At 36.8% G+C, this 20,279-nt stretch overlaps 1 protein-coding gene across 3 annotated transcripts in view; it reads left to right on the top strand.

The window, feature by feature from the left end:
• Nucleotides 1-20,279, top strand: part of LOC115261027 (protein O-mannosyl-transferase TMTC2) — a 1,032,251-nt gene that overhangs the window by 851,821 nt on the left and 160,151 nt on the right. For all 3 annotated transcript variants that reach the window (XR_009997427.1, XM_062849978.1, XM_062849977.1), the window contains exon 7: nucleotides 1,689-1,774. Coding sequence is in view for 2 of the 3 variants with exons in the window: in XM_062849978.1 (XP_062705962.1) it covers nucleotides 1,689-1,774 (86 nt within the window). In the remaining variant the exon portion in view is untranslated. The remainder of the gene's footprint in view (nucleotides 1-1,688; nucleotides 1,775-20,279) is intronic.

Here is a 20,279-nt window from a genome sequence, read left to right as displayed (position 1 = left end):
GAAGATTTTCTAAATCTGGCTAAGGAGTAGACTGTCTGCCCATTTCAAGACGTTACACCAAGTTTATTATCTTGATGATTGAACAGCTTTTAAATTTGATCATTTCAAAATCAATTCAACTATTAAGTTTGCAAAGTTAAAAATACCTGTACTCGACAATGTCTCTAAAAACCTAAACATCGAAAATATTAAACCCAATAAATGACTAGTTTTTCTCTTTTTTCATTTTTCCCTTCACCGAATCAACTTTAACATACTGTAAACCTAGCTGTAAACCATTCAACCACACACATACAGCTCAGATAGAAACACTACACTGATTCTTTTTTTTTGTCCCCATCCATTTCGTCTGAACAACCAAATCAATGGACACCGACCAGCAACGTCAGTGGCCTATATCCCATATAGTACCGAACTACGAAAGGTACCGAACCTAATACCCCGAAGCCATTCCAAAGTGTAGACGAAACCTCTGTGCCGTGAAAATCGACGGAAAGATTCGTGTTTCAATTTTTAATCAAACAATGCTCTCCCAGACTAGGTGTTCGAACACTGACTGATTTGAAGCTGTATTTCTACAGTTGACAGCGGGGTTGGGAAGTCGGAATAAAACGATCTATGGTATTTTTTCCATTATGATAATTTGTATTCAGAGATTTTTTTTTTCATTTTCGTGCTACCAAATCACTTTTTTTTAAACACTAATCACTAAGACACTTTGATTTTTTTATACTGAAAAATCGTACTAGATTCAATCCTTTGGTTAACTGTTATTTATTTTTAGTAATTTGCATCAACTGCTCGTAGATTCTTGATCGAATAAAACCTTTCTAACTTTTATTTAAATTTTTAAAAGTCTACATGGAAAACGAATGAACTTGTTAACTTATATGCCTCAATATCTTAAACAGACGCTTTTAATCCCACAATCCCCCACTTGTACCGACTTGCAACATTCTTCTTCTTCTTCTTGGCGTAACGTCCTCACTGGGACAAAGCTTGCTTCTCAGCTTAGTGTTCTATGAGCACTTCCACAGTTATTAACTGAGAGCTTCCTCTGCCAATGACCATTTTGCATGTGCATATCGTGTGGCAGGCACGAAGATACTCTATGCCCAAGGAAGTCAAGGAAATTTCCTTTACGAAAAGATCCTGGACCGACCGGGAATCGAACCCGTCACCCTCAGCATGGTCATGCTGAATACCCGTGCGTTTACTGCCTCGGCTATATGGGCCCTAGTTGCAACATACCGGTTAGGAAATTTGAGCCTATGACAACGACAGCACCGATGACGATGACGCTGACCGCCGCCGGGTATAGGATCCCCGCCGGAAATAGAAAACGCAAACGTTCGGCTCGGAGAGGGCTCCGATTCCGGTGTTGTTGAGGCTCACTCGAATTCACGAGTGCTCGTGTCATGTTTTGTTGGTGCTAACAAGTTCAGTTTTTTTTCTCCAATCTGCCCGGCCTTCGATGAAATCATGTTACTAGAACTGGATGGACAATAGTCGATGCTTTTAACAACATTGTTGAGATTCAATGAGTTCAGGGTTTTTTTAGGGGGATGCAGTAGTTCCACTGGAAACCGAATCCAACGGGAAAGAGGAGATTTTTTTCTCGAAACTTACTTTCGAGCTGGATCTTACCGACTAACCTGGTTTCTTTTTTTCTCTTTTCTTTTTTGCAGAGGAATTTTACTACAAAATCAACAAGACTATGAAGAGGCTGTGGACAGCTTTCGAAAAGCTATTCAGTTTCGGCCATCCCTGGCATGTAAGTATGGTTTATGTTTTTTGTTGATGTGATATGAGAAGGCTGAGAATTACGAACACATTTTTGGGATAACAATAATTAATCCATTTAGTATAAAGTGATTGATCAATCGTTTCAAAAAGTTACCATTATTACAAAGATGTGGTTCAGTCCAGTCTCATTCAACTTCAGGATTCAATGAAACCCATCCAACCGAACATCTCCAAATACATTAAATTAGTACAAACCCCCGTTGTGATGGACGCACCCTGTCATCATCACAACGGAGGTAATATATCACGTGCATATTGTCCTCCCCGAAAAAGAGAGAGAAAAAAACAGCATCCTTCCATCGTTGCACAAAAGAACAAGTGCAATTCAAACCCGAAAGGTGCAAATGAACGTCCATTATGCAAAATGAAAGCAAACCCTTTTCATCCGCTGCCGGCTCATTTACTGCTCTCCTCTCGAGATGGTTGCTGGGGATGCGGATGGGCTGCGGAAGGATGGGATACGAAACGAAGAGATACAGATGCATAGAGCGAGGGAGGAAGCTCGCCATCGTAGTCGTCTGTCTCGACAATAATTACTCCCTTGATGCTGATTTTGCTTTCCCGGAGCAGGAACAGACTTCAGCTTATTTTCATTAGCTAAGCAACTACCGGGTTTGCAGCAGACGTCCCCGTCGCCGATGCACAGTGGCTCAGATTCTGAGTACCATGAATGAATTGAATGATACTGAATATACATTGAACCAATATAGCTCATTTAGGCTAGCAAAGCTATTGTACATCATCCAGGATAGTGTCGCTTTAGCTGTGGGGGCTCTCTTGCAGGCGTAATTCCTTCAGGTATCCCTTCAGAATGCATTCTCATCCAAGCATTTTTTTTTTTTTGAAAATTTCTCCGGGAATTCTTCCAGAAATTCTTTGAGGAATTCCTCCATAAATATTCCCTGGGTCTTCTTCAGGAGGATCTCAATTTTTTTTTAAAGACTTCTCAAAAGATTCAACCAAGTAACAATACAGCTGAAAAACTGCTTGTTCAGTCAAAACCTTCAAAATAAAGCTTAGGAGCGGCTGGTTCGTTTGTTGTACAGCAATATTGTGTGTTGGGTACTGATTCTTTTGGAAATTACTTCAAGTGTTGCTACAGAAGTCCGTGCGTGTACTTCTTCAAACATTTCTAGGGGTATTCCTCCAGGAATGTTTTAAAAATTTCCTTTACGAGTTTTTTTGGCTTCTCCTGGAATTCTTCTAGAGCAGCGTTTCTCAATCTATGGGTCGCGACCCACTGGTGGGTCGCGGGCTGATTTTTAGTGGGTCGCCAAGGTTTAATGATTTCTCTTTATTATAGAGCCTTTCAGCCTGTGAAGTTTTAGGCGTTTTGTAATAAATATATTCTTTAACCTTCCGTAACTAGCGTGGTTGGCCACTACCGCCAGCACCATGCTAATGATGAATAAAAAATGCGAGATTTGTTCAACGCGTTGTACGAAATACAACAGCGCGATCGCTCGAGGGTTAAATTATATCGAAGAAATTTACAAAAACTCTCTTTAAGAATCTAAAGAAAATTTTCTAGAAATGAGGTTCTTCCTTAATCGAGTATGGAAGCTATTCTGCATTCTAAAGCCGGTTTTTCTACGATGAAATTTATTATTTGGGTGCCTGTACCAATTATGGCACTACCTAAGGATAACTATTTGTACAAAAATAACGAGAAGACCAACGAATGTCACCAATATGTTAAAAGATAGTTTAGTTTGCATACTTTACAGGAAAAATATAAAAACGGAGCCAAAACTAATTTTAGTATTTATTACAGCGTATGCCAATGATAGGAACCATGTACCAGTTATGGCTACATTTTTAACTTCGGTTCCTTTTCGCACTATTTGCATGCATTTCTTATGGGATTAGCCATAATTGGTACACTATGGCGAAAAAGGGTGCAAGGAAGCCGAAATTTTAAGGAAAATGATTTATTTCTACCATCATTTGAGCAAAATGTGGACTTTAAATGTGTGCAACCATCTTTTGAGAACGTGATCTGTTGTTCACATTTTTATTATTGTTGATATATATCGTTAAAGGGTGAAAATCAACTATGGCGAATGATTGGTACCATAGCCATAATTGGTACACTTACCCTAGTAGGTTTAAAAATCTGGTAAAGTTTAAAACTTCTCCAAATTTTCTCTTCATAAAAGATAGGTTCAAATTAGATTGGTCATTTAGAACTGCATTGCAAAGTTCAGTAGTAAAAATTAAAAAAAAGTCGGGATTTCGTTAATCAAGCAGAAAATTACTGAATTTCTATAACAAACTCGTGGTTATGTCTACCGAAACATGTATATTTTTAATTTTAAGAGTTTCGGTGAATCATACCTATAAAGACATAACTGAAATTGAAGGATTTTTTTCAAGATCTGCAGAAGCATAAAATTGACATCATATCTTCGAAGTTTCGTTGAAATTTTATATTTTCTTTATTCCTCAAACGTGTGGCAGAGTTTTCAAAAATCGGTGAGTTTTGTAGTATCAGATGGAGCCAGAATGGTTCCATTTTTATTGGAAGCGAAAAACTTATCTCAATTTTTTATGACATATGTTTTACAGAAGCATATTTCTTGGGCATTTTAACTATATTTGGTTTATTATCAGCAAGCGAGAAAAACACCGTAATTGAAAAAAAAAAACTTAAATTGTCTTAAACTTAATGTTACGCAACGCAAGTTCATCGCACGCTTTAATTGGACACTTTTGACTCAAATAAACTTATCTCACAACGAAAACGATAAAATATGACTATTAAAAAAATGACCCATTTTTTCTAAAAAAACTCATTTTTGTGCCAAAACTTGCTTGTGGGTCGCTAAACTCTATTACAATCCAAAGTGGGTCGCAGGCTAGAAAAGTTTGAGAACCCCTGTTCTAGAGCATTTCTAATTCATACAGATTTCTTCAAAAGATGCCGTTCCAGGTTCCAGTTTAGAGGTGACTTCGGGTGTTACTAACAACATATGTTCAAAGATTCTCTTGAGCATTTATTTAGCAATTCCACAACAAAATTATCAGTAGATTCTTCTGGTAGTTCAGCAAGTGTTTCTTCATAAGACACTCCGGGTACTTCTCCGGCAGGAATTGCTTAGGATTTGTTTTGGTGATTGGGATTTATTTTATTATCGCACAAATTGGTACAAAGGCTCTCAGAATTCAATGATTTTTTTTACATAGATAGGGTTTATATATACAGGTGATGGCCAAAATGTTTGGGATAGGAAAATTTTTTTTCTCTCACAAAAAAGTTCAACAAGCTATAACTTTTCATAAAGCGCATCAGAAAATCTTCCAAGCATCACACATTTTTTTTTGTTAAATCATAAGTAAACTTTCTCAGCAATTCAAAAAAAAACCAAATGAAAAATGTTTTCACAAAAATTTCCTTTGATGAGGAAAACCGGTCGGAAATGTCGGAAAACTAATTAGGTAAGTCCGGAAAAATTCTTGGGCATTTTTACGAACTTCCTAAACATTTTTTCCGACTTTTCCAACCGATTCTCCTCAGCAGCGAAAAATTTTGTGGAAAATAGTTTTCATTTTGTTTATTTTTTTTCTTGATTGCTGCGATAATTTTCTTACAATTTTACAAAAAAAATGGTGTCTTAGGTTTTTTTAATCCAAACGGCTCATATAGCACATCTGTACATGTTTCACAAAATTGGTCATAACTCAGGAACGAAGAAAAAAGACATCTTGAAAATTTCACAGACTACAGTCGACTCTCCACATGTCGATGTTCTACATCTCGATATCTCTCCCTATCTCGATGGTTTGATCGGTCCCTTCAATCTGCATACATTTTACCTCTCTGTATGTCGATATCTCTTTATCTCGATATCTCGCTATCTCGATGCGATCTCGTTCGATTTTGTTCTAGATTTTCTCTCCATATGTCGATATGCCCATATTCGCAGGTTGCTAGATCTGGTTTCGTGGGTGCAAACATTCTGGGAAAGCAAAGTGACATCTGTTTGTTGACGGTTTTTCCTAGTTACGGAGAACTTTTCAATCTAGTGTGCATTACAAATTTGTTCTGCATTTCAATCTCTCCCTATCTCGATGGTCCCTTCAACATCGAGATGTAGAGAGTCGACTGTATAGCTTAAAATTTTCTTTCAAACATTTTTTTCGAGATTTTTCCGAACTTCCTAAATAATGGGTCAGTGGAAAATTTTGAGGAAAACATTTTTAATTTTGTATTTTTTTTGTGAATTGCTGAGAAAATTTGTTTATGATTTCACAAAAAAATGTGCCCACGATGCTTCTCTCATGAGTTATGATTTTTCAAAGTAGGTGGTGTCTATGGAAAATGTTTGTTTTCCACTGGAGTTTTCTGGAAAATAAGGTAACCCCGCGGTTTATTTTTTACAAATTAGTTTTTGTTCATATATATGTTAACCCTACATGTGAATAAAAATAATAAAATTCTGAGAACCTTCGTACCAATTTGTACGATAATAAAAAAATCCCTCGATGCTTCATGAGTGTGTACAAAGATTTCCTCAACAAAAACTGCAACAAATAGCTAAGAATGTGTTTTTTCCGGATAGGTGGAAAAATGAACTACTCAATAATAGCTTGTTAAGATATTACAAAATCAAAACAATAGCAGACAAGATTTGTCGTTTTTTTAGAAAAAAAAATTGAAAAAAATTTAGCATGCAGCATCAGGCGGCGATGATTACCATTTAACTGTGGCTCTCTGTTGTAAATAACATGGGAATAAGAGCATGCAGGTCTTCGTTTCCACAATTCAGAAAGGGGCACAAGGCATTTCACTAACATTGAGCCATCTCTATGGGTGTATTTGTTCCATTTCTTGCAGAAGAGCTTGTTCTTATGTATAAATTTTCAGCTATTTCGACAAGAACAAAAACTTATACCATATCACTTTGAGCTATTCGTGTGATATTCATTAGATTTTTGAATAACACACCAAAATCACATTGAGCTATGGCAGGAAAAAATGTTCGATTTGAGATACGATTTAGATTTTCTAGTCTACACGTGTTGGTATTCTTTCAAAAACGCCTTCAAAAGCTCTTTTTTTTATTTTCTTCATGGATATTTTGAAGAATTCCTCCGGGATTTCTTTTTTTGTTACTGTAGGATGCCTCCAGATGAGATTTGTGCGTACTAATCCCTTAAGAAATTCTATTGTTTTTTTTTAATTTCATTAGAGAGATCTCTTCGGAAAAAAAATGTTGAAGGTTTTCTGGTTAGGGTTCCCAGAGAAATCCCGAAAAGAAATCCTAAAGGAATTTCGGAAGAAGCTCCTAGAGGAATTCAGGAAGGAATTCTTCAATTGGAAGGAATCCAGGACGCAGCTTTTGGAAGAATCTCGGAATAAGTTACCGTAAGAACACCAGAAGAAATTTTCGAATTTTGAAATCTTTAATATTTCGTGACCTTGTTGTTTACGATTCGGACTTAGAAAAAAATTGTCGGTTTTCCATAGGTATTGTTATTTTATTCAAAATATGGGTTCGCACCATTGTTCTCACGCACAGAGAAAATGTGCTTATTTACGACTTAATACTGATGGCAGCTTTGAGTCGCATTCTTCCAGAAGGTCCTTGTGGAATTCCTCTAGAGATTTTTTTCTTTATTTCTCCAGAGATTCCTTCTGTTTCTTAGTTTCCTTAAAACATACCCCTAAGATTAACCAGAAGTTTTTTGAAGGATTCCTCGAGAAATTCTTCCCGGGATTCCTCCTTCTGAGGATTCCAACTTATGAGGTTCCTCCAGAAGTTCCTTCGGTATTCTTCCACAAGTTACTTTCGAGATCCACCTACAAGTTTGTTTTGGGATTTCTTTCAAAGATTCGTCCAAGAGTCTCTTCGGTAATATCTCCATGAGCTCGTTTCGGGATTCTTCTAGGAATTTCATCCAAAACTACTCTAGGAGTACCTTCTTGGTTCTTCCACGAGTTCATTGCGAAATTTTTAAAGGACTTTGTTCTTTTATTCTCTCAAGAACTCCATATTTGTTTCTTCTAGGTGTTCCTTCTAGGATACATCGAGGAGTTCCTTGTGAGACTCTTCAAGGTGTTTCTTCTGAATTTGTTTCTAGAACTTAATTTTTCGGAAATTTTGTAGAAACTTTTCAAAACTCCACCATTAACTCCTTCCCGAATTCCTCCAGATTGATTCCTACTAGGAATATTCCAGGAGTTCTCACACAGCTTCCTAGCATAGTTCCTTCTGGAATTCTTCCAGCATTTGCCTTTGAGATTACATCAGGATTGTCTTCTAGTACCTCCCAAGATTGCCACAGGATTTTTTTCGGGGAATCCATCAGAATTACTGCAGAAACTCCTTCCGGGATTTCTCCTCTAAAATTACTAAAGATTCTTCTGTTTTTTTACCCTTCTTACACCCATAAGAAGGGTATAAATATCGCTCGAAAAACCGACTTTCGATCCGAGGCCCGGAGGGCCGAGTCTCATATACCAATGAACTCAGCTCGACGAACTGAGCAAATGTCTGTATGTGTGTGTGTGTGTATGTGTGTATGTGTGTATGTGTGTGTGTATGTGCGTTACAAAAAAAAGTCACGCACGTTTCTCAGCCGTCTCTCAACCGATTTGAGTTCTCTTGGAAGCAAATGAAAGCTACTACATCCTAGTAGAACGCTATTGATTTTTTTTTCGATTGGACGTTTGGTTACCGAGATATCTCTCGAAGAGTACTTATGAGTCATACTTCTAAACTTTTTAAGATTTTGACCAAGTGTATCATAATAAATATTTCGACCGTTTGTAAATCGATTTGGGTTCTCTTGGCACCAAATGAAAGCTACAGCATCCTAGTAGATCGCCCAGAAATTTTATTTCGATTGGACATTTGGTTGCAGAGATATCTTTCCAAGAGTACTTAGGATTTATACAACTAAACCTTTTGAGAATTTTGACCAAGAGTATCATAATAAATATCTTAGCCGTCTGTCAGCCGATTTCGGTTATCCTGGCACCAAATAAAAGCTACAACATTCTAGTATAACCCTATACAATTTCATTAGGATTGGACATTTGGTTACCGAGATATCTTTCAAAGAGTACTTGGGAGTAATACAGGTTAACTTTTTGAGAGATTTTTGACCAAGGGTACCATAATAAATATCTCAGCCATCTGTCAACCGATGTTGGTTCTCTAAGCACCAAATGAAAGCTACAATATGCTTGTATAAGGCTCTGAAATTTTATTTCGATTCGACATTTGATTACTGAGATATCTTACGAAGAGTATTTCAGCAAATTCTTTTTTTATTATATTCACTTGTTATCTTGCATTTGTTTTTGACCAGTCTATGGGAAATTATTTTTCAATAAATGATGCAGACTTCATACAAAGTGTATACTAGCAGGTTATTGTTTTCAACAAAATTATAAATAACAAATACACAGGAATTTTATGGAAACTAACAATATGGTCAATGAAAGCTTTGAAGAACCAGACAGCCAAAATAACTAGCTAATGCCAAAACTGATTAACTTAGTAGATATATCATTTTTGTCGTTTTTACACCATAACCATGAATACCAAGTACTTCGGAGCTAATTTAATTGGCTGATTTAGACAAAGTGTATCTCGCTGATTTTCTTACCCATTTGTTAATCGATTCAAGATCTTTTAGCAATTAATAAAAGATACAAAATTCCAGAATATGTAAGCTATTTTTTAAACATTCCATACAAGACTCTAGGAAGTGTCTGGCATTTCTGGTAGTTTAGTCCATGGTCCATGGTGCTATTTTGGAAACCAATCCACTAGATGCTAAATCCACAATATTTTCTAGAACTTTTGGTCAATTCCACAAAACAAATATGTTAAATACAAATAATACAACAATAATTTTGATAAGTGTAAGAAGGGTTCTGTTCACCATAGGTGGATTAAATCGGGTTTTTTCTGGTTGATCGCTACAGAATTCATCAACATGTTTTTAATAAAAACCCTTCTCTCGTCTGCAAAGTCACGTAACTGACATTGACAATGTTGGTGCACTTTTGGTTATTATTAGTCAATCTCTGTATCGTTCGCTATGTTTTATTCCATATATGCTAGATTACCACTAGATCTTGTATCCTAATACCAGATATATACCAGAAGACGTCGAAATTTGTAATGGTGCTTACGTCACTTAGACGAATTACGGTAGTCCTATAGTAAACTCTGGAATTCATCCAGGAGGTATTATGGATTATCTACAGGATTTCTTCCATGATTTGGTTTCAGAAATACTACAGGATTTTCTTGAGCAATTTCTTTTGTAGATATCACAAGACATCGCTTAGCTTAGAGGAACTCCGAAAGGAATTTCTGAAAAAAAAGGTGAAAGTCTCCTGGAAGAATTCCAGAAGAAAATCTTTGCTGTAACTTCAGGAACAGCTGCAAGCAGCTCCTCGGGAAGTTTTTGGTAGAGTTCTTGAAAAAATCCTGTAATAATGAAGGAAGAATCACAAAAAGAACTTCTGGATGATTTCCAGAGCACACGCCTGAAATTCCCAGAGGGATATACGAACTCGTGATAAAATCTGAGCAGAAAACCCTGGTGGGAACCCTGAAAGAGCTCCTGGAGACACTCTATCAGTAACTCCTGCAGTCATTTCAGAAGAAACTTTTGAAAGCATCTTAGAAAAAGAAATCTTGGGAGGAACTCTGGAAAGAATCCCAAAACGATCTTCATGAGAAATTCTTGGAGGAACTCCAGCACGACCTTCACGTGAATGAAACTCTGGAAGAATTTAATTTAGTTTCTCAAACTAACAAAATATTGGAATACAAATTGTTGAAATGGAACAGAAATGTATAGAAATGACAATTGTTATAGGCTTGCATAAATTTTGTAGTTGTAAATAACTGTGAAACATTTTCTATTAATTTCATGTTAGGAAATTAAGCTTTCGCCATCTTCTCGACAACCGGGACCTCCGTGCAGCCATGTCGTCGTTGCTGGTCGGTGTAAATGAGACAAGCTACCCGGCAGCTATCAACGCCTCCTCCTGTCTTCACTCTTGTTGCATTTCCTAGTTTTGTTTCCACCACAGTCCATTCGTAGTCGCGCTGTATCCTTCCGCAAACATAAAAAGCTAGCTAAATCAACACACACAAATGGACAAAGCTGGAAAAACGAGTCTAGTTGCAAACGAGAAAAGCAAACTTGGTGAAAGCATATAAAAACGCTCGCTGCTGGTACTCACCGGCACTGCAGCCAGCCCAACGCCAGCGCTGGGGAAATGAACAAAATTTTCCATGCATCTCAACCCTCTCATCTCGGCTGGGCTCCCCATTTCTACTCGCTTCGTTTCTTTCGGATCTGCGATGCATCGCAGCGCACCCCTTCCAATCCAACCGGAAAGGCATCTCCCGAGCGATGACTACACCGGATACTACTGGAGAATGCTATTTATCCCGTTTTTCATCAGATGGATGCCGACAGAAAGGGGAAAAAAAAACAAAACGTCGACGAGGACCACCGAAGCGGGCGCGATGGAAGCAAACAAAAAATCTGTGCTATGCGAGCGCGAGGGCGCTGTACGGTGGCGGCAGTGTACGAGCATTCAGATTCATTTTCTGGCTTTTTAGACCGCGCATATCTCTCGAGTACAATCAACAGCAACGCGACGAAACGCAGCAACAGCGCGACACTACACTGTCGATGCTCAAGTCCCGGTTATTTCTTCTTCTGGCGTTCCATATGTTTGCGCGCGACATCCAGGACCATCAGCAGGATGGAAATGAATTACCACCCTGCCTGCGCTGCGCTGGCATGGGCTCTTCGGAAAACGAATGGAGATGGCATTGAAAGCACCACATTCAGGATCCGACTGCGCTTTTAAGCGCCGTCGTGGGCTACGTGGGAAAATGGGGAAAGACGAGATAAGCAGCTTGCTGGTGGCCGCCGGTTGTCATGCCACATATTCATTATCTCTGTTGGAAAAGTGGGTCGGTGCGGATCTCTTTGAAAATTGCGAAAAAGCGGCGGTCTTTGTCCGGTCGAGGATAAAGTGCGTACATATCTATCGGACAGGACAAAAGTTCCGGATAAATGTGTTGATGATCATTGAGACAACAATGGAGTCGTAAATCTGAACAAACTGTAATTCCTCCATATGATGTTTTCCAATTAGTGCAGTCGTTCAGTCTAGAGTCCTACTTCACACAAAGATAAATTTCTACTCAGTGGCCGAGTTGGTCTTACTCAGAAATAGAAAAATCCATTGTTTTCTTACTCAGTTTCAGCTAATAGTGGGACAACCCATTATTGCCAATGGGACAACTCATTTTTAACGGAAACTGAGTATGAAAACAACGGATTTTTCGATTTCTGAGTAAGACCATCTCAGTCACTGAGTAGTATTTTTATCTATGCACGGCTTCCGTACACGGTCAGTGTTGTAGGAATCCCAGAGCTTATGGGATTTCGCCTAATTGGGGGTGCGAGCGAATATCTCTGGCGTATTACAAGATAGCGTCACACTTTCTTTGGCAAAGTTGTAGTACTAGAATAAATCTATCACACAATGCCAACTAACATCCAGTTAGTTTCTAATTTGGCCGCTAGAGGCGCTATGTAGAAGTGGGTTCTATGTACACTCGCCAGTAGAAGCACTCATAAGTTATCACATGCAATATCTCAAAATCTACTTTATTTGGAACAATACTCTCTTCGTCAAAGTTGTTCAGTAGGTCAAGAACAATCTGGTGATTGAACATTTAGTTGATGATTTCGTCGCTAGGTGGCACTAGTCGTCAAATAAAGTTTATAACTTCTCTATCTCGGGATCCAGAGCAGATACAAGAATGTCGTCTTCCGCAATGTTCTTCAGGAAATGAAAAGCTCCGGTGATCCAACATTTAGTTGGTGATTTAGCCACTAGGTGGCCCTTGTTGTCAAATAAAGAATCAAACTTCTCTAGCTCGCGAGCCAGAGCAGATAAAAGAGTGTCGTCTTCGGCAAAGTTCTTTGGGACGCAAGAACTAGTAGTAATACAGTGATTTATTCTAGTACTACAACTTTGCAAAGAAAGTATGATACGATAGTGGGGAAGTTGACCACCAGTCAACCAAGAATTAGCATAAGTTAAAATACACAACAATTTAAATAATTAAAAAAAAAAACAACCAGAACTTTCATAGGATGCTTCAATTTTAATATATTATCACAAATTAGCCTCGCAATCACAAGAATGTGAATGCCCAGCTGTCACCAATGAATTTGAACTAAATCGCAGTAAACGGAATCCTAATGTTGTATTGTAGCTTCTAATCGCAAAGTCCATTATCATCACTGTGGTCGTCGCCATTGGTGTCGGCTCCAATTCTTCTCTTGTTGAGTTTTCGCTACATATTGTTTTACGGCTGGCTCGCATGGCAAAACATCAAACATTTAACACAGGGAACTGGTATTTACCTTCCGAGAATCAATGGGCTGAGTTACGTACTAAAGGCTGAATTTCAAAAGGCTGAAATATCAAAAGACTGAAACTCGAAAGGTTGAAATTACAGAAGGCTGAATGCAACAAAAGGCTGGAATAACATAAAGCTGAAAAGTGATTCGTCTAGTTTTCAAACGCACCAGCATAAAGGCACTAACACTCAACACTAACACTAACAACTCAGACAAACAGATCACTCCAATTGGGAATACGTTCAATGATTTTACGATCTAGGGTATATGGATCATTCCTTGGTCTAATTTGCAAACCGACTTGACAATTTTGACCATAGCTCATGAATTAATAGCACTATAAATAATATGTTGACCCAATTACGCACTCTAGGCAATGCATGTTTCACCAATGAGAAGTAAACTAACATAAATATTCAAGAATTTACCTAATTAAGTTGAAAAAAAATCGATGTGATGGTATGCAACGTTGGTCTATGGTACAAAAATTGGCCTATTAGTGGATACAACGTTGGCCTATTGCTTTCCATGCACTAGAACCACTTATTATCTTATTTTTTCAATATTTCTGCTGAGGTATTATCGTTCACCAATTGTTCACCAATCATGCTTTCAAATTACATTTTCGGAGCCAAATTTTCAAAAAACTATAAATAAATCACTTAAACTAAAGTTCTTTCTTTTTTAGTAACGAAAACAATGCAACCCGATTTTTGTGTTATATTTTTACAATCACCGCACACAAAATCTATTTTTCTGTTCGTTCTTTCTGGTTTTTATGCAAGCAATGTTGTTGGCGTCACTTTATCGGTGTTTTTGACGTCACTTTACTGATGGGCCAAGATTTGGGTACATAGTGAAAAAAATGTCCTCAATATTCGGCCCACATGTAATTTGTAAAATAGTTATTATTCGTTAAAAACAAACGTACAAATTCAAAATAGCATCTTTGACCGTCGCATCAAATGTTCAGTTATTGAAAAGGCAATTCGAAATATTCCAGAATCATGCCATTTATGACCATGTGTATAGACTACCCATTAAGCTGAAGAATCATGGCGTCTACAAAAGCTAAACAAAGTTACATTTTCATACAATTTTAACACTCCAAAGTGCGAAATGTTACAGTTGTTTGGCGCAAAGCTTTTTCGATATCCAGTTCGGCATGTTTGTTTGAGTTTTTGGTTAACGTTAAGATAGGCCGAACGAGGGGACTATGCCAACGAAGCATCCCGATACCCTATTTCAAAATTTGCTTGTTGGTCGATTACCCAGCTGTAGCACTCGCACTGGTTTTGCTTGAGCTTGACGATTGACCTCCTACCGCCCTATTTCATGGTTGGCCATACTAAGCCATTTTGGAGGGACATGCTTCAGTTACTATGTTCAGAATCGGAAAATTTCAAGACTGGCCATAATTCTATGGATCATTGAACGCCTGAATTACTAAGGCAGTATTTTTCAAAAAATAGCATATTTTTCAGTGAACGGAAAATCTCTGCTGATATTGTTTAAGTAGCCGTAATGACAGCAATCTCGAAAACAACATGACTCGAAAGAATAGCTTATGGTATATTATGTGTATCTTATTCCGTAAAACTCTCATCAAAATCCATTAAGTATTGGTTGGTATATGGCAAAAGGTTATTGCAACCATAACAAATTGCAAATAGTCCATAGAAAATCAAAAAGCGCTCCATAAAGAATGAACATATGTTCCATGAAAATGTGCAATGTTACCCATTGATAATAGAAAACGTTCTTTATAAAAAATGTACCGGTAAAACATAAAATTTTCTCATTAAAAGTAAAATTTTGCACCAATAAATAATACTGAAATGCAGGCCCGTGCACAGAAGTGGCGCCAAGGGAGGGGTTTTTCCCAATTTTGGCAAAAGGCGGAGGGGCGCCTAGTGTATGGAGCGGTGGTAATGGGGAGGGTTTAACACCCAAAACCCCCCCCTTGTGCACGGGCTTGCTGAAATGCTCCATAATAAAATACAAATGCTCCATAGAAAAATGCAAATGCTCCATAAAAATTTAAAATTGTACCCAAAGAAAATTGAACATTGCCCCATAGAAAAATTAAATTGCACCATAAAAAATTGAAATTGCACCATAGAAAATAGACAAATGCTCCATAAGTATTATCAAACTGCACCACATAAAATACAATTTTCTCCATAAAAAAAATTAAAATTCTCCATAATTTTAAACATTTGCACCACTCAAGCAGTGCAATGTAAAGCAATTCAGCCCTGTCAAATTATATTATAAAAATATGCTATCTATGCACTATGGGCCAGAAGTCTAAATTTCGCGACAAAAGTCAAAAAAGTTATTTTTGGAAGATCAATCAATTTTCATATATGTATGATTGTTTGGGCTATGTTTGATTATATACCGACTGATTTTTTCGGTTTGTAACAAAACTGTATCGTTTTTTGTATGGAGAAACTTCTTATAAGCGAAAAATCTCGGTTTTAACCAATATTTAGAAAAATGTGATTTGTAGTGAAAAATGTGCCCAACAAGTATAACGCATACATTTCCTAAAAGTATATTTAGTATATTTTGCATATTTGGTGCATAAATTGCGATGCTTATAAGCTTAAAAATAAATTTTACAATATTTATTCAAATTTTGCGGTTTATTTGCCAATGTGTTCAAAAAGTAGGAGTATTCGACCGTATTCGATATGCAACCGGTCTAGGATGCTAGTTTAGACTCTTCTTTTTCGAATGCTTCCGATTTTTTTTGCGGGAATTTGAGGGAAACCAAGTTAGAGTGATTTTAGTGCTTGCTTTAATTTTACAATATTTTACGCTATGCTTCAATAATCATCTACTATTGCCATTACGACGCAATGACTTTATGGCTTGCGAAACAATATACATAGCAACAAACAACTAACATTCTGGAAGATTTTGTTTCAGAAATAAATGTGATTATAAGCTGCTAAATCAAGATCACACACTTACTCAATGGGCAAAGTTTCGGTATATCAATCCATGAGATCTATTAGAATTTTAAATTAACTCAACATACATACATATGTACAGTAAGATACATTTTTCATGAAATAAGTAACAAATCCACAGCTCAAGTGAGATTTGAACTCGCGACCCTTATATGCCACACGAGTGCTTTACCGACTTAGCTACCAAGCCAATCGATGACACGGCATTTTAAATATTACAAGGAAAATCAAATAGGAGAAATTGTGTATTTTCGGCAGTTTTGTTCTCTTCGTCATGGGGGGTTTCTTGAAAGCTGCTGAACTCAGAGTTGGCCTCAAATCCTTCCCAACCAAGCATACCGTATGCGTGATAATGTTTGCACCATCGTTAAATAAAATTCCAGTTTTACTTTTGAAGACAATGTATTGGTTTTATTTGCAGGCATTTAAGCTATAACTCATATCATAGTAGGCTGTGAATAAAAAGTGTTGATTTTCTTAGTTTAACACTTGCATAATGACTAAGTGGCAACCTAGCTCGTGATTTGTCCACGCGCAAATGTCGAAAAGTATCCGTGGTAGTGTCAAAGTCAAGATTAACAATTTTTGAATTTATTTTTTTATTTTGACATTGCCTCATGGTGTAGACATTGACACACAAACAAAAGTTATAATAACTATTGATTCTGAAATTTGGTACGGATCGATAGTTTTTCGGAAATCGAAAAAAACGGAGGTTGCGTTCGGGCAAATTAAAGACTTTCTTATATGGCGCTACTCGTAGCTCCTGGATGCCATTGGTAATAATGTAAGTTTTTTTTCTATGGTCGAAGGATCATAAAAGCCACCGTAATTTTCCTTTTCGATATGCCATGCCGTTAAGTCGCTGATTTCGCGTTTCTTTGCCATTTTTCTCATTGAGCGCATATTATTCACCCAAATTTTATTTTTAGTGGCAGCGATAGCTTTCTTAATCCATGTTAACCTTGGACGACCAGTGGACACCTTCGGGAATAGTTGCCCTTGCTTTTTTTCGGTCTAAGACTATTTTACGGTTCTCCTGAACACTCCTGAAATGTCTTTTTTAACATTTGCGCGTGGACGAGTCCCGACTTCCGCTGCTACCCCTTCATGGTGCAAATTTTAAACTTAAGAAATCGGATTTTTTTACCCGCAGCCTACTGTGATATGAGTTAGAGCTTACGTGCATGCAATAAAAACCAAGACATTGTGTGTACAGGAGATATGAGTACCTTATTTGTACGATGGTGCAAACATTATCACGCATACGGTAGTTATACGACAAAGTTTCAGGAAATTTGGCCGACAAAAAACCCCCATGACGAAAAGAACAAACCTGCCGATAATACCCATCGTCACCCTATGTCTATTTATCGCAAATATATCCATTCCACTAGTACATATGTACGAAGAGCGAGCGTAATTTATTCATTGTTCAAATACCCGCTCCGAGTTATTTGGCCGACTGTCATTTGGGTGATTGCGGCTTGGCCGAACGCCATTTTCCTGAAGGGGTCATTTGGCGGAACGCCGTTTGACTGAATGCCGTTTGGCTGAAGAAGAAACGATTGTGCCACTGTTCTCGACGTCAGTATAACTCAAAATAATCGCCTATGATTAAAAGGAGGAAAAAACTCGGATAAAATATTGACAGTTTCAACGCCAACTAATCCCTGAATTGTAAAACAAGAAAGAATAGTCAATGTTTGGAGGAAGGAAGAAGTAAAAAAGAATAATGATCAAATTGGCAGCTATATAGAATGTGAAAAGGGTTCTCTGAATTATTTTGAACATAATTCGGCCAAGTGGCATTCGGCCAAATGCCGGACATCTGAAACACCTGAGCAGCGAATTTTTTCACCAAAAAATTATCCATATATACATAAATTGAGCTTATTAAAAATCATAATTCACCACACGAATTGATGTACCGAAACTTTGCACTTTAAGTAAGTATGTGGTATTGATTTAACCCTTATGTGGCCGACAGGGTACCCGAATACCCATCACCCATTTAAAATACACGGTGTAGAAAAAAGCAAAAAGTTTGTCGGACACATAATGGATAAACGCCTACAATCACAGTCTTACCTGAAACGAAACCTTCCAGAATAATAGTATTTTGTTGCTATGTGTATTGTTTCGCAAGCCATAAAGAACTGTAAAATTTGAATAAATATTGTAAACATTTAATTAAAACTCAAAGACATCGCAATTTGAGCATCAAATATGCAAAATATACTAAATTTACTGTTAGGAAATGTAGGTGTTATATTTGTTGGGCACATTTTTCAACAAAAATCACATTTTTCTTAATATTGGTTAAAACCGAGAATTTACGCTTATAAGAAGTTTCTCCATACAAAAAACGATACAATTTTGTTACAAATCAAACAAAATCAGTAGGTATACATTCAAACATAGCCCAGACAATCATACAAATATGAAAATTGATTGATCTGAAAAAAAAACACTTTTTTTGAATTTTGTCGCGAAATTTTGATTTCTGGCCCATAGTGCTATGGAGGATTTTCAATGTTTTATGGAGCAATTCATAATTTCTATGGTGCAGTTGACAATACTTGGAGATGGATGGAGAATTCATCTATTTTTAATGGTGTAACTTCAATTTTTTATGGTGCAATTTAATTTTTCTATGGAGCAATATTCAATTTTCTATGGGTACAATTTTATTTTTTATGAAGTATTTGATTTTTTTCTATAGAACATTTGTATTTTATTATGGATCATTTCAGTATTTTATATTGGTGCCAAATTTTACTTTTAATGAGAAAATTTTATGTTTTACCGGTACATTTTTTATGAAGTATGGAACGTTTTCAATTACACTAGTTTACAGCATTTTTGAACTCGGTAGGCTGATGATCATTTTTGGTGTAGAATCATGCCCTGAATTCGAAAACGCGAAGGAAAAAAATTACAGTAGAGCGGAAATTTTTTCGACTTTCCATACAAGGTTGATGATTTGAAATCGATTTTTGTTCTATTTTTAAGCAAAGTCGCTCACTTCAAACATCTCATTCTCCGTAATCAATGCTCCGATTGAGCTGAAATTTTTACTGTAACTCGCCTACATATGATATGTCAAATAAACGTCGAGAAAGAATTTTTAGGTTGTTTTTTTCTTATTGAAAAAATACATTTCTTCAAAAAATTTTGGGAATTTTGCTAAAATTTAAGAAGATCGTCCCTAAAACTCGCCAATATCTTGAATTTCATCAATCCGATGCAAAACCTGAATTCAGATGATCGAATGGTATTGTATTCAGCTCTCAATTATTGGAAAAAGATTTAAAATTGGTTGAACAAAACGCACTATATTTGAATTTTAGTAAATTACATATTTTGAAAAGTTACAAAACTCGATATTGAGCTAAAACTCAAAAACTGTTCTACTTTAAATTTTTTGAAGGACGGTTTCGAAATCAGCACTAAATTGTGCTTCAAAAATTTTGGTCGTTGACAGAAGTTCACGACTTTCGTTTTATTTTGTAAACTTGTGTTATTTATGGGTAACATTGCACATTTTCATGGAACATACACTCCCGTTCAAAAGTTTGGGGTCACCCCCTCAAAAACATGTCATTTTTTTAGGCCCATATCTCCGCCAATTTGCGTCCGATTTCAAAACCCTAGGTTTCATTCAAAAGATAATAAGTCAAAGAAACTTTGAACATGATTTAAAAGAAACTTTTTCAAAAAAATTTGTATGTAAACTTAACCCAAAGTTGCCAAATTTTCTAAAAAATGAATATAAACTTACGGCAGTGTCGCTGGAAGTTGGGTCGACCACATTTTAAGATAAGAGCGGTAATATGGCCCATTTTCTATTAGCTTTCAACTGCTTTTTACACAACTTAGCTAAAAAATCTAGAAAAAAAAGTTATTAAGTAAATTAATCCTTGATGTCATCGACCAAAAGTTTGGGGTCACCCCTCAAAATGCTGTATCGGCCAAAAGCTTGGGGTCACTATCGTTAAACATGGAAAAGTGATTTGTTGATATCTTAGTCATCTTTCATAAAATTTTAATTCTTCTTGGCTTATT

The sequence above is a fragment of the Aedes albopictus genome, chromosome 2 (genome assembly GCF_035046485.1).
Source record: "Aedes albopictus strain Foshan chromosome 2, AalbF5, whole genome shotgun sequence".
Taxonomy (NCBI): domain Eukaryota; kingdom Metazoa; phylum Arthropoda; class Insecta; order Diptera; family Culicidae; genus Aedes; species Aedes albopictus.
Note: the sequence above shows the minus strand (reverse complement) of the source record. Positions and strands in the feature narration are given on the sequence as shown.